This window comes from Mytilus galloprovincialis, chromosome 3 (genome assembly GCF_965363235.1).
Source record: "Mytilus galloprovincialis chromosome 3, xbMytGall1.hap1.1, whole genome shotgun sequence".
Lineage (NCBI taxonomy): Eukaryota > Metazoa > Mollusca > Bivalvia > Mytilida > Mytilidae > Mytilus > Mytilus galloprovincialis.
Window position 1 is genome coordinate 30639455 of NC_134840.1, and position 15737 is coordinate 30655191.

At 30.5% G+C, this 15737-nt stretch overlaps 1 protein-coding gene across 4 annotated transcripts in view; it reads right to left on the bottom strand.

Moving 5' to 3' along the window:
- The window catches only part of LOC143067683 (disks large homolog 1-like), a 118047-nt gene that overhangs the window by 20265 nt on the left and 82045 nt on the right, over positions 1-15737 (bottom strand). For all 4 annotated transcript variants that reach the window (XM_076241136.1, XM_076241134.1, XM_076241137.1 and 1 more), the window contains 3 exons: positions 2492-2648; positions 1724-1826; positions 979-1081 (listed from right to left, as the gene is read on the bottom strand). In XM_076241136.1, the coding sequence (XP_076097251.1) occupies positions 979-1081; positions 1724-1826; positions 2492-2648 (363 nt within the window). The remainder of the gene's footprint in view (positions 1-978; positions 1082-1723; positions 1827-2491; positions 2649-15737) is intronic.

Below are 15737 nucleotides of genomic sequence, written 5' to 3' on the forward strand. Positions count from 1 at the left end.
ACAGCCCATATTTATGTAGCAGAAGCATTTTACTTTCCAAAATATAGCTTAAAGATTACATTTTCACAATTTTCTAAAACTGCTAAATTTGGGGCCAAAAAGGGGTCTTACTGAACCTACTCCTTTCAAAAGTATAGCTTATATTGTTGATTCAGTTACTTTGATGGTAACCAATTTTGTGGATTTAGGAAAACTTGTATTTTTCTGGTTAATTGTATTGGTTTTGCCAAAGTCAGCATTATCAAATTTTTAAATCAAAGTTTAATTTTGGTTGACCTCTACCTACAAAATTAAACGTTAAAATTATCTAACAAAATTTAGTATCCAACAAATAATAATTAATCCACAGTATTCAAGAAGATAAGATTTAAAATCCACTTAGAACCAAGGAGACATCAATTCATAATTTAAATTTTCTTTTTTCTTTTACGATTTGTAATCTTTAGTAAACAGAAAATTAACTTTCTATGTTGCCCATTTTCGTTGCAAATTTTCCTGTTTTGTTTTCTTTTTGCATTCAAAATGCTGTCACATTGACATTAACCAAACATGCTTTTCTGAGTGTGTTCAATATCATAGCTGCTATGTAGGGCTGCGTAGCTTTTCACTACTGAATGTAGTTAACCTAGCTGCTACATAGGTGAAGATAGTACTAGCAATCCATGCCAGCTTTAGAGAATCTATTATGATGCCAGAGAATTTTGAGGTTGATTATAGTAAGTACAGTTCTTCAAGTTTGTGGACATGGTTTATTAAGTCGGGTTTTAAAGACTTTAATCAAGCTTTTAGTGATGTTTACAGATATATGATTAAGCTTTTAGTGATGTTTACAGATATATGATTAACCTTCATCCTTTAATTTATCATCATTAGGATTTTTTGTGTCATATACCATAGTGACATATTATTATAATGCAGGATAATGAGAGATACTTTAACTGTTAAATGGGAAAGATAAAAAAAACTTTTCTCCTTTACCTGACAAACAGAGTTCTCTTTTGAGTTGTGCGTAAGCTACCAGTACTTGTATTCATCATCTGTTCCCGTAAATCTTGTATCTTAGCTTCAAATCTGTTATATTCTGAAGAAAAATACACTTTTTGTCAATCCTCTACAACTACAACTAATACATGTAATGCATTTTAATGATTCTCTCTAGAATATCTATATACATGTACTACGTTTCAGAAAAGTATCTTTGAGTACCCTAATAATTTCCTTTACACCTTTTTTGATGTTACTCATGTCAGGCTGCTCATGTGATCAGGGACAGATTCTTGTTGAAACAGCTTGTTGAAGATCTACCTTGACCTGTTTACTTTGTGGATTGTGACTTGGATGGAGAGTTGTCTCATTGGCACTCAAACCACATCTGTCTATGTCTATGTTGATTGAAACATCAATTTTGAAATGCATAACATTTTATCAAAATACACTAGTCTTTTAAAGCCGATCATGCAGTATGAGTTAAGCTCATTGTACAGTGACCTAAAGCTGTTAATTTCTGTGTCAATTGGTCTCTTGTGAAGAGTTGTCTCATGCTAATCATACCATATCTTCTTGTTTTTATAGTCAATAAAATATATATTAATCAAAACCACTCAATGATTAAGATAAATGAACGCTTTAATTTTTGTTCAGAAATTTTTTGAGTAACAATATTATGAATCAATTCCTGACACTGTGCCATTTTCCCCCCTCATGTAGCCTATAGAATACCTACCCTCTGGTCTGTACTGTATTTCTAACACCACAGTGTCTCCGGCAGCTTTTAATATACCTGCTGCTTCTTCATGTGTACACATACTTATGTTTTCTCCATTAACCTTAAAAAAAATATGAGTTATGAGAAATAAACTGAGATATAACACATACAACAATGAAATAGTAAACCTACAACACAACAGAAAAGCAAGACATAATATTCAAAATTCATAAGTTTCAGGGTAAACTGCAGACCAATTTGGAAAACATGAAGTCATTCTTTTCATATTTGGGGCTCTTTATAGCTTGTTGAAGACCATACTTTGACCTATTATGGTTTACTTTTACAAATCATGACTTGAGTTTTCTCATTAGCACTCATACCACATTTTTTTATATCTATATAGCATTACAGGTAGTTCAACACATTGAAAACTTGAACGGTAGTATCGCCATACAAAAAGTAAGTGTTTTACTCATCAAAACTCATCACTGCAAAGAAACTAGCCACTGTGTTTAGTAGTAGGTGAGAAAAATGTGACAAATGGATGGACAAGCAAACATGAAGAATGCTATATAGTATTCACTCCTAGAGTAGGTTAGGACTCAACATATAGTGGGGGTAAAAATGTATAATAATATAAATATAAAAGTATCAATATTTTCACTGGCAAAGCTAACCATATTGTATGTATGGACTGTACAGCAATTTTTGGCTATAATAGTAGAAATTAATCAAAAGTGAACATTCATGATGCTACCATATAAGTAAGTACATGTCACTTACTGTAAGAATCTGGTCACCTCTGCGGAGTTCCCCACACAGATCTGCAGGTCCACCAGCCAGTATAAATGATATAAATATTCCCTCCCCATTCTCTCCTCCTACTATATTAAAACCTAAGCCTGTTGATCCTTTCTTTAATTTTACTCTTCTAGGCTCCCTGAAACGATAAAATAAGTTTATATGAAATTAGCATTTTAGCCGAATCACATCTTAAGCTTTATGTAATTCTTCATTAAATAAGGACTTCAGATGAAAAAAATCTCAACACAACTGCAAAAAATAGCAACTTAATTACTGGTAGTTTTAAATAAAGAAACACAAAAGAAAACCTCAAGTACAATTCCTTCCTGTGTCAAAAACGCAATAAGTTCTAAGGAATAATTGATTCTATAAAATCGGATGAAAAATATTACAGATTGTTTAAATTTCAGCTGTCTTGCTTCTTTCTAAGTCAAAGAGCAGGTCTTACTACCCCCCCCCCCCCCAACTCATTACAATGACATTATCTGTAAAAATCCTTTTTTTTTTTTGAAAATCATTAAACCAGCTTTGGATGCTAACTTTTTTCTAGGTTATAATCTCATTTACAAGAAAAGTCTATTCAAATAAACTCATTTACTGATACAAAACAAAAACAACTTAATACAGATATACATGAGCAAAGTGCCACAGTAAATGCAATAAACAAGTTTCTCCCTTTCCCTGGTCAGAAATGTCAATTTCTGTAACCATAATACTATCATTTGTAATGAAAACACAGGCAGTAATAAGTATCAGCTAATAAGATGTCAGTCAACTTATATATTGATCTTACTACAGTCAGGACACAATCTTTTTTGATGGAAATGCCCTAACATTGACTTTCTGATCCTGTCATCTTTGATCTGTCCATAGTTTCAACCTTAATATTGACTGGAAAGAGGCTAGTAATAAATTATTGCCTCAAAAAGCAAGGCACTATTTAAAAAAAAAATATAAAAAAAATGAGTTATACCAGGTATATATGCTTCTTTTAAAAAAAAACAAAAAAAAAACATATTTTAAAAAATGTACCAAAATTGCAAATCATAATTTGATTTCTTTGATTTGAAATTTTAGTACATTTTAATGTTTGAAATTTAAAATATTTATAATGTTCTAAAATCGCAAATCAAACAAAGTGTGTCTACAAGTATTACATAACACAACCTGCTGACAGTTAGTTACATGAATCATATAAAGTTATACAACAATAAACCCATTAAAATGTTATTAAATATTGAAAATCTTAAACATTTTAGAAAACAAAAAATTTAAAAATCTTAACAATTTAGAAAACAAAAAATAAGTGTGGAAAACCTAGATGATGTAACTAGATAATTAAATGGACCATTACAATCTACATTTACATAAAACTTCCCCTCATCCTTCAAGTTTTTGTGAATATATGTTTTTTAAATACCATGAAATGGGTATCATATTAATGCTGGGAAGTTGATATCTATTTTGAAATGTCAAATATAATTTATTTCAATAATTTTCCAAAAAATAACCAATTATGATACATGTATTTGTGTAAAATTATCCTCCAATTTAGGTAAAATTACAAAAATTGACATTTAATACAAAACAGAAATGTAATGCAAGAAAATTCAATTAGGCTATTTAGAAGGAATTTTCTTATAAAATGTATTCTTTTTATCAGGTAGAATGGGTGCCTCTGCATTTTGCATTCCAATATAGAAGAACAAAAGAATTTGCACAAGATATTTAATGAACTATGCAATTTTTTAGAAAGGAATTCTTATGCTGAGTTCACATGTAATTCGAATTTGATTCGCATTAACTAATTCAAATTTGTTTAATTTGCATTAACTAATTGGAATTAGTTTAATTCGCATTCCAAACGTTTATAGTCCTAACATCAATTCTAATTCGAATTGCAATGCGCGTCAAAGTCGCGTTACTGTCCAAACGACGTTAACTTTTAATTTGTATTCACAAAAGCGTATTTATAATGTGAATTTGATAATTCCAATTAGCCAATTCGAATCAATTCGAATTAAAAAATAACAGTGTGTGATTGCGATAAGTGAATTCAATTTGCATTCGATTCGAATTCAATTCAAATTAAATGTCCATGTGAACGAGGCATTAGTTTGACTTTTCATCTAAAATAAAGTTTATCTTTTGAAATTGACTTTTCTCAAATTGATAATAATTTTTTTAAATATTTTTAAACCATATAAGGGGAGATAACTAAGATCATTTATTATTTTTCTTCTTGAAGGATGTACAGTAAATTAAAATACAGTGAAACCTTTTTAAACCAAATATTGGATAAACCAAAACCTGGCTCAAACAAACAAACATTTTCAGTCCAGTCATATAAAATGTTATGAGCTGTGTGATTAATCCAAACATCTGCCAAAACTGAACAAAGTCCCAAAGAAGTTTCACTGTATATTGTCTTGTGTCCAGCAAACTAGTTCCAAAACTCTAATTTAAATTATCCTATTTTTTTCAATTTACACAAACTTGATTTTTCCATATATAATTTGTACAAAATCAGACAATTCAGCATAACCTGTAGCTAAACAAAAAGCTCTGTGACCCATACTTTATAGCATATTTGTGTAAATAAACTAGAGGCATCATATAAACTTCATTTTTTATTGACAAAGTATTATTCTATTATTTTAATTAAGACATCCCACCTTCCTTAATAGGACTAGCTTGCTATCCTTTATCTGATTATATATATCATTATTCATATGTTTTAATAATGGAAAACAAAACTGTATACACCATTTATTATCCATATGTGTTTTGTTGCCATCATGCTTCAAACTTGTCCTTTCTGATTCAATTACCACATAATACCTTTGGCACACCTCTGGATTAATAGTTAAACTTAACAGGGATTATTTTCAGTATGCTCTAGGGAACACTTGCACTCAGACAATTGTCAAGACCCACTGATAATGATAAAAGACAATTATAAAATAACAAATTCTTCAATTATTCACAGATTTTTTGTTCATATTGAATGCAAAGCTAAGAATTTTCTCAGTGGTTTACAAAAAAGACATTACAGACTTAAGGCATTTTCATAAATAATACATTGTCTATTGATTACTGGAAAAATGTGTAAGAAAAGATGACATTAGTCTGGCAGCTTAGATAATATAATATTAATAATGACAAAACTAAGGAATTACTTTCTTAGGAAGGTTTTGTCTATGATGCCATGATTTATTTGTCCATCATCAAACTCCTCAATGTCATAGAAATTTATAAAAAAAAACTAAAGGGAGGTGATTATAATAGATAAATTAATATAAAACAGTCACCAAAGTTAAAAGTTTCATGAAAACTGTTCACAGCACTTTTAAGTTATTTCCGAAAATCCCCCCTTTTTTCTGAATAAAATACCGACTCGGAAACATAAAATCTAAAATTTATAAAAATTGAAAGATAGATTACGTCTATAGATTCAAACAGTTCACCAAAGTTTCTCACACATTGGTTAAAGCATTTTTGAGTTATTGTCTGACATGTTGACAACGGACAGACACAGACAGAGTGAATGAGAGAGGTAAACCATAATACATCCCTTAAGCGGTTTATTTGTGATCCCCCATTTCAGCAATGTCCTCTTGAACACCACTTTTGAATGCATTTGTATGCTTCAGATGTATTGTAGATCTCAATCCCTGCTATAGAACTCCCAATTTCCTGTAGATCTCCAGTAACTTCAATTGAGGCTTGGTCCTCTCACGACCCTGACTAAATTTATTAATGACACTCTCCGATACAAGATAACCCAAATATTATCAATGAGATCAAAAGTTCTTATAAGAACATATATTGTCAAATGACATGTTAAAACTTTGGATTTTTTTTCGTATTGTAACACTGACACATAATCAGAATCAGATATTGCAAATTTTTGGGTACCTGGTACAAGTGGAAGACAATGCACATGTTGTGTCCCTTTCTGTGCCCATGATATAACTTCCTGTTTTTGTGGTTGTTGTTTGTTCGTTGTTGTCTCTAAATAACCTACAAGTAGGTGATATAATTTGTGTAGAAGTCTGTCAGGTTGTGTCTTTCTAGTTATGTAGTTGCGAGATAAAAAGCCAATTGCCAATCAGTCAAGAACAATAACTCTAGAACTTTAAAAGTGAAAATTGTCAATATTGAATTTGACCTCCATTTAGTTATCAGCAGAAAAATATTTTAATTAAAAAAATACAAGATGGTGGTGATATTATAACTTCACAATCCAGCTGAAGCAACCTACCCCCAGTACTAACCCATAGTAATAGCTTTTTGTGTGTGAAAAACTCAGTTAAAATCTTTAAAGTCTAGAAATCAATAATTCACTGTTCAGATTTTCCCCAATTTTTGGATCTAAGCTAAAAACTGTGTATGAATATAGACCATGTGTAGATACCATTTCTTTCAGCATTCTAACAATGAAATATGCATTTGTTTCCAAGTGGAAGATTTACAGATGGAATAATACAACTCCTGTCAAATTATTCCTTCTGACCTATCCCAAGTGAACATTAACAGTTAACTGCTTTTGATATATATCATTAATGCTTTTTACTGGTCTCTAGTCTCATTTACAATATTTATGGGTCCCTTGTCAGATTTCTAGTCTTTGCCTCAACACAAATATAGTTAATATTATTGATCAGAAAATACTAAATTGTATCAATAATTTCTGTTGTACTAGTATTTACAATTTTTTTCCTTATCATATCCTCTATTCAATTAAGTTAACATATAAAAACAATAAAACTTCCTTTTGATAATTCCAAAAAGTGATAAGTTCATGTCTGCCTAGAAAATTATTAATACATTAACAAAACCACATTCTTTAAAATTGAAGCATTTAAATCAATTTTTAGGATCAACAAACTTTTAAATGTATGTAAACAATATTAATGCTTCTACACCACAAGCCTATCTTAAACTGCTATAGTTTCTACACCACAAGCCCTATCTTAACTGCTATAGTTTCTATACCACAAGCCCTATCTTAACTGCTATAGTTTCTATACCACAATCCCTATCTTAACTGCTGTAGTTTCTATACCACAAGCCCTATATTAACTGCCATAGTTTCTATACCACAAGCCCTATCTTAACTGCTATAGTTTCTACACCACAAGCCTATCTTAAACTGCTATAGTTTCTACACCACAAGCCTATCTTAAACTGCTATAGTTTCTACACCACAAGCCTATCTTAAGGTGGTATGGGTGTCTTCCTCCATCTTGGATTGTAAAAAACAGAGAATCAAAGGTCCAGATTTTCCATCAAGTTAGCAAAATTTGATGCAGGAATGCAGATGTTTAATGTACATTTTCATTTAAAAGTACCAATTTATAAGAATATAACTTCTAAATATTGATATTTTTGCAAATGTTAATTATTTTTGGTTGTTTTTATTTTTTTTAAAATTGGCATTTTAAGGGGAGGTAACTCTAAAAAAAGTGCATTTTCTGAAGGATTCTGTATGGAATTTTCCTATTTTGTATTTTAGCCGGAAAAAACGTACGGTGACCCTATCTTTTCTTTTGATATTCTCAAAGCAGTGTCTGAAAGCCATCTTTTGCTGAAGTATTTAACAATTCTATCATTTTGTTTAGTTTCTAATCACAAAATGGTGTTTTTTCCTGCATAATCCATACAAAATGTGTCATTTTGTCCCGTCCTGTAGCTTGAGAAAATGCGCGGTGACCTATCATTTTTATTATATTTTTCAACATGTATCAATAGATACAACGTTTTGGCAAAGTATGAACAAATTCTATCATTTTTATTTTAGACTCCCATACCACCTTAACTGCTATAGTTTCTACACCACATGCTTATCTTAAACTGCTATAGTTTCTACACCACAAGCCCTATCTTAACTGCTATAGTTTCTATACCACAAGCCCTATCTTAACTGCTATAGTTTCTATACCACAATCCCTATCTTAACTGCTATAGTTTCTATACCACAAGCCCTATCTTAACTGCCATAGTTTCTATACCACAAGCCCTATCTTAACTGCTATAGTTTCTATACCACAAGCCCTATCTTAACTGCTATAGTTTCTACACCACAAGCCTATCTTAACTGCTGTAGTTTCTACACCACAAGCCCTATCTTAACTGCTATAGTTTCTATACCAAAAGCCCTATATAAACTGCTATAGTTTCTATACCACAAGCCCTATCTTAACTGCTATAGTTTCTATACCACCAGCCCTATCTTAACTGCTATAGCTTGGTTACCACAAGCCCATATCTTAACTGCTAGTTTCTATAACACAAGCCCCATCTTAAATGCACTTGTGTCAAGGCTCAATTAATAAGTGAAGCTGTTACTAATAAAACCTTTCAAATAATGCATATTTTAAAAACTTGAAATGACAAGTCAAGGTAACAATGCTTTTACAAAAATTAAACCAGTATCAAAGTGTCTTTTCACTGTTTTTTCTTTTTTCTTCTACATCTAAAGTTTTTGTTTTGCCCCTGAATTATTTTCTACCTCTTTCATAGAGAGGTTCAATTAAAATATCTAGTAGATTTTCTCAAAAGTGTTCCTCTAATCTCATTTGTGGTCATTGTTCTGCACTGTTATAAGATAGAAGCTGGCACTGCCATCTGATGAGCTCTCTTCCTTTTTTCCCCTAGTTTGAGTAACTGTGACCATATCCTTGACCAATTTACCAAAAAATTGAAGAAATATTCCCCTCCCCCACATCTACCTTCTGAATTAGTTTCTTTTAAATTAAACAAGGAGTTCTCCAAGTAATCATCTTGCAACCACTTTTCAAATACACTGGCTGAAGAACAAACTGACAAAGCAGTAACTATATGCTCATGAAATTTGTTAGGACCAGAATTATTACAGTCAGGTACAATAAAGTGTAAGTTTCTAGGTTCTCTGAGAAAGTCCAAATAAAACATCTGCTCTTCAACTAATACAAATGTATGTAATTTTATAATAGGGGTGAATAACTGAGTCCATAATATTGAGGTCCAAAGAATCTGAATTTGATCTTTGAATGATAAATATTGTCAGTTTATCATTTTTAAAACAAATTTTGCTCTGTTAAACTAACCATGTATCAGTTGCAATTCACTAAATATATGGTTGTCATAACAGCATGATCAGTACGGAATCAATATAAATCAAAAGGACTAAAATGATACAAACATTTGTGGTAAACAAAAGGACTAAATGATACAAAGAAAAGTTGTATATATTCTTACAACTTTGTGATAATGGTTTGTTTTACAAGAACTTACTAACCCTGGTGTGACTAACATCAATAAACAATAGTTCTTCCTGTATTGATTTACAAGTATTTAAAGAATTTACCACAAATTGATTTATATATTAATAAAATTTCTATTACAAAATTTGAATATCAAATAAAATGAGTGCACCTTCAATTTCAGTATATAAGAACCTGAGTGATATCCATGACTAGAGAAAATTCTCTTTGTGAAAGTGAAGTACATAAATTAACAAAGTCGATTGCTTTTGTTACTTAAAATGTCAATTTGAAATGGTTCAAACTATTACTATTGAAACATTAAAAGTGTTTTAAGACAATACACTATAAGTGTTAACAAATTAGCAGTGTTCAAAGCTTTTTGTAAAGTTATCCAAGTGTCAACGTCTAGTTTGTTCATTAAACACATCGAAAAATTTCCATTGCTTTTCACATACAACATACAGTTTGATACATGTTAGATTCCCAAATTTTTAATATGGAATTTTGATTGCTACATGCATGTATCATTAACAAATATTCAGATTCAGTTCAACAATTTAAAATTCTTTTATGAACAGTTAGTATTAATTTATATGACGTTTTAATCTACTGGTAGTTCAGTATTTTTGTACAATAGTTTTGGCAACAATTAAAAATTGTTGGCTGCTTTGTCAGCTTGTTCAAATATAAAACACTCTTTTGGAGTATTTAATTATTTATTTTTACTTCAGATATCATTTACAATATACCAATATTTTAAAAAAGTTGTTATTTTTAAAACATTTTTTTTACAATTAACACTCTACTATGAGCCAATATTTACAGTAAAAATAAATGAAGCCCTTGATGTCTTTACAACATTTTTTACAGTTAATCTTAGTATGTCAAAAATGTTTTGACAGATATGCAATAAAATTAGTTGTAAAAATGGCAATAAGTAACTTACATTGTCAAGATTTCCATAGACAATTCATGAATAGAGACCATATAACATAAAACTAAAGGAGTAAGTAGAGTCGCGTTTAATCTACATAACACTGATAGGATATAAAAGTCAGATTTTCTAAATGAAATAGCAGGATTTCCTATAAAGATTGTTGAAAACCAAATATGGTATTCCCAATAGGTCTTTTAGCCTGTAAAATCTTCATTATACTGATCCTAGATTACAAGGTGTAACCAAATTAATATTTCATGCATCACTACAACTTGTAAATCACATTGATACACTTGAACAGAACTTCTTGATTAAATAATATCATATATAGCAAGTATACAGAACTACCTATTGTATTAGGGTCATGCATTTCTTATAAATATACATTTTTCTAATATCATCAGTATTCTTTAACTGGTTCACATCAACCATGTCTGCCTCTTAAAAATTTGTTTTCAATGAAACAGATTTTGTGATTAATACATTTTATACTGTTTTATATTTAGTCCTTGTAGAAATATTTTTTCTTTAACTGTCAAGTCTCTAAAGTAAGATACTGCTCATGAAACTAAAAGTATAGTTGTTTTTAAAAATGCCATCATGTATACAGTTATGTATAAACCAGAACTTCTCAATTGGAAACAATCTTGTATATCTGCCATTGAATAAGTTGTCAATCTCTATCTTAAATCTCATTCACAAAAACAATTGTCATTTACCACCCTAAGCATTACAGCTGTTATTAACCAATAACTTAATTTAACAAAAAATACTGTTGGCAATCTCTTATTGAAACTACTCAGCCACACTGACAGTTATAAAAAGGCTATTCAGCCACACATGGATAAAAATTTCAGGAACTGAATTTTCGGCTCTCCCTTGACACCATTTGCGAGTATGGTCTCAAGGTAACGATGATAGTCCGTCGGAAGGGGACGATAAATGGCTGACCAGTGTTAAGAGAGAGCCATATCTCTTGCATGTTAAAGACACCCTTGTAGATTTCGAAAAAGAGCAGGCTAATGCCGCTACAAGGCAGCATTCGCACCCGCAAAGTGGAAAGGGATTAATATAAGTTGCAAAACTTGTTTCCCAATCCACTATAAATAAATATGTTTAAACTACTATTCAGCAATACAGGAATTTGTCAACCAGTTACTAAGTTATATACCCCAGCATTCACAGAGACAGTTGACAATAGGTCATTCAGCCATACATGCAGCTGTTATCTAATAACCTAGTTACAGAACCACATTCACAGAGACCAATTTAACAGTGTCCCAGGTAAACCATAAGTTGTTACCCCATAGTCCTCAAAATAATACCGAACAGTGATGAACTATAAAATAACTCAACAGCATTTCAAGTTTTGTCCATTAGCTTACAAAAGATGTGAAACACTCTAAAACATCGGGCATCAAGACAATCTAAATAGACCACTTCAACAATGGCAATTGAAATAAGCATTGAAGACCTCTCTTAAAACAGGGCAATCACACACATCTAACTCCATAATAATCTTTCCAAGTTTCCTGATTCCTACATTGCTAAGGCTGTCAATGAGCAACTATCAAAGTTTTGTGATGCCAAATCAGCTGTAAAACTTACTACTATCGTATAAATCCACTTGGTTTTCAAATTCCTTGATACAAGTTTAGTATGCAGTATTTTAAATAATACATATGATTTTAAACAGATCTACTTACTAATAAGCAAACTAGAACTCTATTCTAATGGGGAACCAATGGAACTTTTCTAGATGCAATTCACCCCCATATTACTACTTACTTAGTTCTAATGTTACTTTAAGAACTTTAACTCTACTATGTAAACAATTAAAACAAAATCCTTTTCCCAATAACATGTTTAACTACACCATTAACAAGTGAAATTTCAATGATAATTTCAATTTAAACATAGCCTACTATATAAGGAAACTAAACCAAATATAACAAAAGCAGTGAATTTAATGTTTTGTATTAGAAAAACAAAACCACAAAACCATATGAAATAGTTAAAAATAGAAATATCCAGGAAGGAAGGGAGAAGTGATAAAAACTTATTTCACACTTGGTAAGAAATGACAAGTATTCCAACTATCAAGTGAACAAGAAGCAGTGGAGGACATATAGGAAATAAGTACATGAAATCTAAACAACACACAAACATATTGAGACCTAAAAAAACCCAAATCAACAGTCAGTGAATAAATATATGCTCATTCCTCCTTCATGATCAAATAAACATATACATGTATATATAAATCTACCCACACAATTGAAAATATATTTGAATCTTTGTCTCATTTATGACAGTACAATTTAAAACTCAAATTTGTCTATTCTATTTATAGTTGACAATAAACCCTTTATTATAAATGGATATTATACAATACCCCCATTCTATAAGGTTTCAATGCACATAAAATGTTTTTGTTTGTGATGCAGCATCTGAGCATAGCACAATACATTAGTCAATATATATGCATGTTGTAATCCATGCTTCTATGAACTATTCCTTGTACATTTGTCCAATTAGATCATCTTACCTGGGTATATGGGGATCATAGTAGTAAGGCTCCTTTTTCTTTAACATTATATGTTTTCAAAAATATCAGATTTCCAGGTAAATTCACAGTGCCATTTGTCTTTTAGTCCACCATTTTGTATTCATTAATAAATATTCCAACTTGCATTTAACCTCAGTGAAGATCTTACCACACAAACATTCAAATGCACCACATACGATATTCACTGCATATTCAAACGGTTTTCTGATTCAATTTCTTAGCGGTAGTGTTTATGGTAAAAAACAGTTAGGTTAAAACGTTGACATGACCTGAGGTGGATTATCCTGATGAAGACGGAAATGAATTAAACCCGTCACATTTAATGAAGGTCACATCTTTTAAGCAGATCAGGAAATAATCATAAATTAATTCTCAACTGTAACAACTATTAAAAATGCACAAAATTCATGTATAACAATCCACGTTTGAACAAGCCAATCGATAATTTACTAAGGTATTCATAGGCAAACACAACAAAAACACCCAAGTTTTAAATTCAAAAGGGGGTCCATTAAGGAGAAATGAATAATCCCAATTATGGGAGAAAATATTAAACACCTTGAGGCAAATTTTAGTCAATAATGATCTGACTGGACTATGATTTACACTACCTATTGTAAATTTGTTATCTGCCTTAAGAGGTCCAATATGATTAATGGATAAAAGCTGTTGATATATCACCTTGATAAATAAGCTGGATTTACTTAGGACTTATGAGTGACAAAGAAATGACTTTAAGGAGAAAATGTCATTCAATTTTACCTTCTTCTGTTATCATTATGACATAATATGTTTTATAATATATCAATCTTTTAGTTAATTGTTGGGGCATGCAAATTATATTAATTTTTTATACTAATAATTTAAAGTATAATATGAATACTATTATAGATCTTTAAAATTAGAAAGTTAAATTTGGTGTCCTAAAAGTAAACTGATATTACATTACTCATTTTGTGAAAGTATTTATCAGTATTTTAAATTTTATCATAAAATTGAGAATGGAAATGGGGAATAGACTATATACATTAATATAACTTAAAATTAAAAAGACAACTATGTAAGATGGATATACATGTTTATACCATTCATTAAATCTTTGAACCGTTTCACATTAATAATTAGTTCCTAAATAATTCATGAATTATACTTCTTATTATTGTTTTATTTTTTATTTTTTAATAAAAGTATCAAAATTTAATGGGAGTACGCATTTTTCTTATGACTATAGGACAAAATGTCACAAACAAGACCCAATAATTACATAATATACACAACTATGGCTTCAACTTTTTAATGTTACACAAACAATCTGGATTAGGTTTCACAAAAAAAAATTACGACTAAGATTGATCGTAAGTCAAGAACAATTCAGTATACTTATAATTAATCTTAGTCGAAAGTTTTTTTTGTTTAACCAATTCCTGACATTTACTATTAGAATTGACTTTTTTATCTTTAAATACGAGATGAGCTATGACTTACAACTGGTTGTATAAATCTGGTATAAATTTACTTTGTGTATAATACTACATTTCACAAATATTGGTTTGATTTGATTTGATTTCTGTGTTTTAAAGCCACTTTTAAGCACCACTTTTGGGCTATTTAGTGGCAGCCAGTTTTTAATGTTGGAGAAGGCCTGAGTGCCCAGAGAAAACCGCTGACAATAGGAAAACTGACAATCCTAGTCAATTAAGATTGGAGTTGAGTGCACCCACCAAATTATGAAGCTGCTAAAGAAATAAAATGTGGTTGATATTTTACATTTTTAAGATTTCATCAACTAATTTGGTGTTTTGGCTTTCAGGGGTTATGTAGAATTCTTGATATCAGGTTCTCTAGTAATTTTTTCTGCATAAATGTGTTTTTGTCTCTTCAGAACTGACACAATTTTGGTGTGTTCTGTTTTATTTTTGACACATATTTAACTGTTACTTTATTACATCCACTCACACATTATATAATAGTCTTAAGGTATATTCTAACTGTGTCCTTTTTCTGTCAACTCAAAGATATAAAAGTCAACAGCTATATAAAGTACAAGTACCACAATGTATAAAACCTAGTAAAACCTCTAACAATGTTTGATCATGTCCCAAGTCAGGTATACTTACTAAAATCTCAGCGGTTGTTACTGTTTCATTGATGTTGAGATTAGTTATTCATTTGTTGATTTGTATAAGATATTTGGTTCATAACTATTAGGCTTACCGGTATAGCTCACAACAGTGTGGACTGCTGTCCTTCACTGAAAACCTTATGGTGCTAACTAAACATTTTCTTCTGGTTAATTTGTCTTGTTAGGATTACAGATTTGCTCAATAAAATACAGTTGAACCTTGTTGTGTCACATACTCAAATGAGTCGTTGAAATCGTATGATTTTATAAAGCATCAAGTAGATTTTCTTCAATTAGTTCTAAATTTAATCAATTTGTTGGTATTACGATCAGAATAGCATATAAAA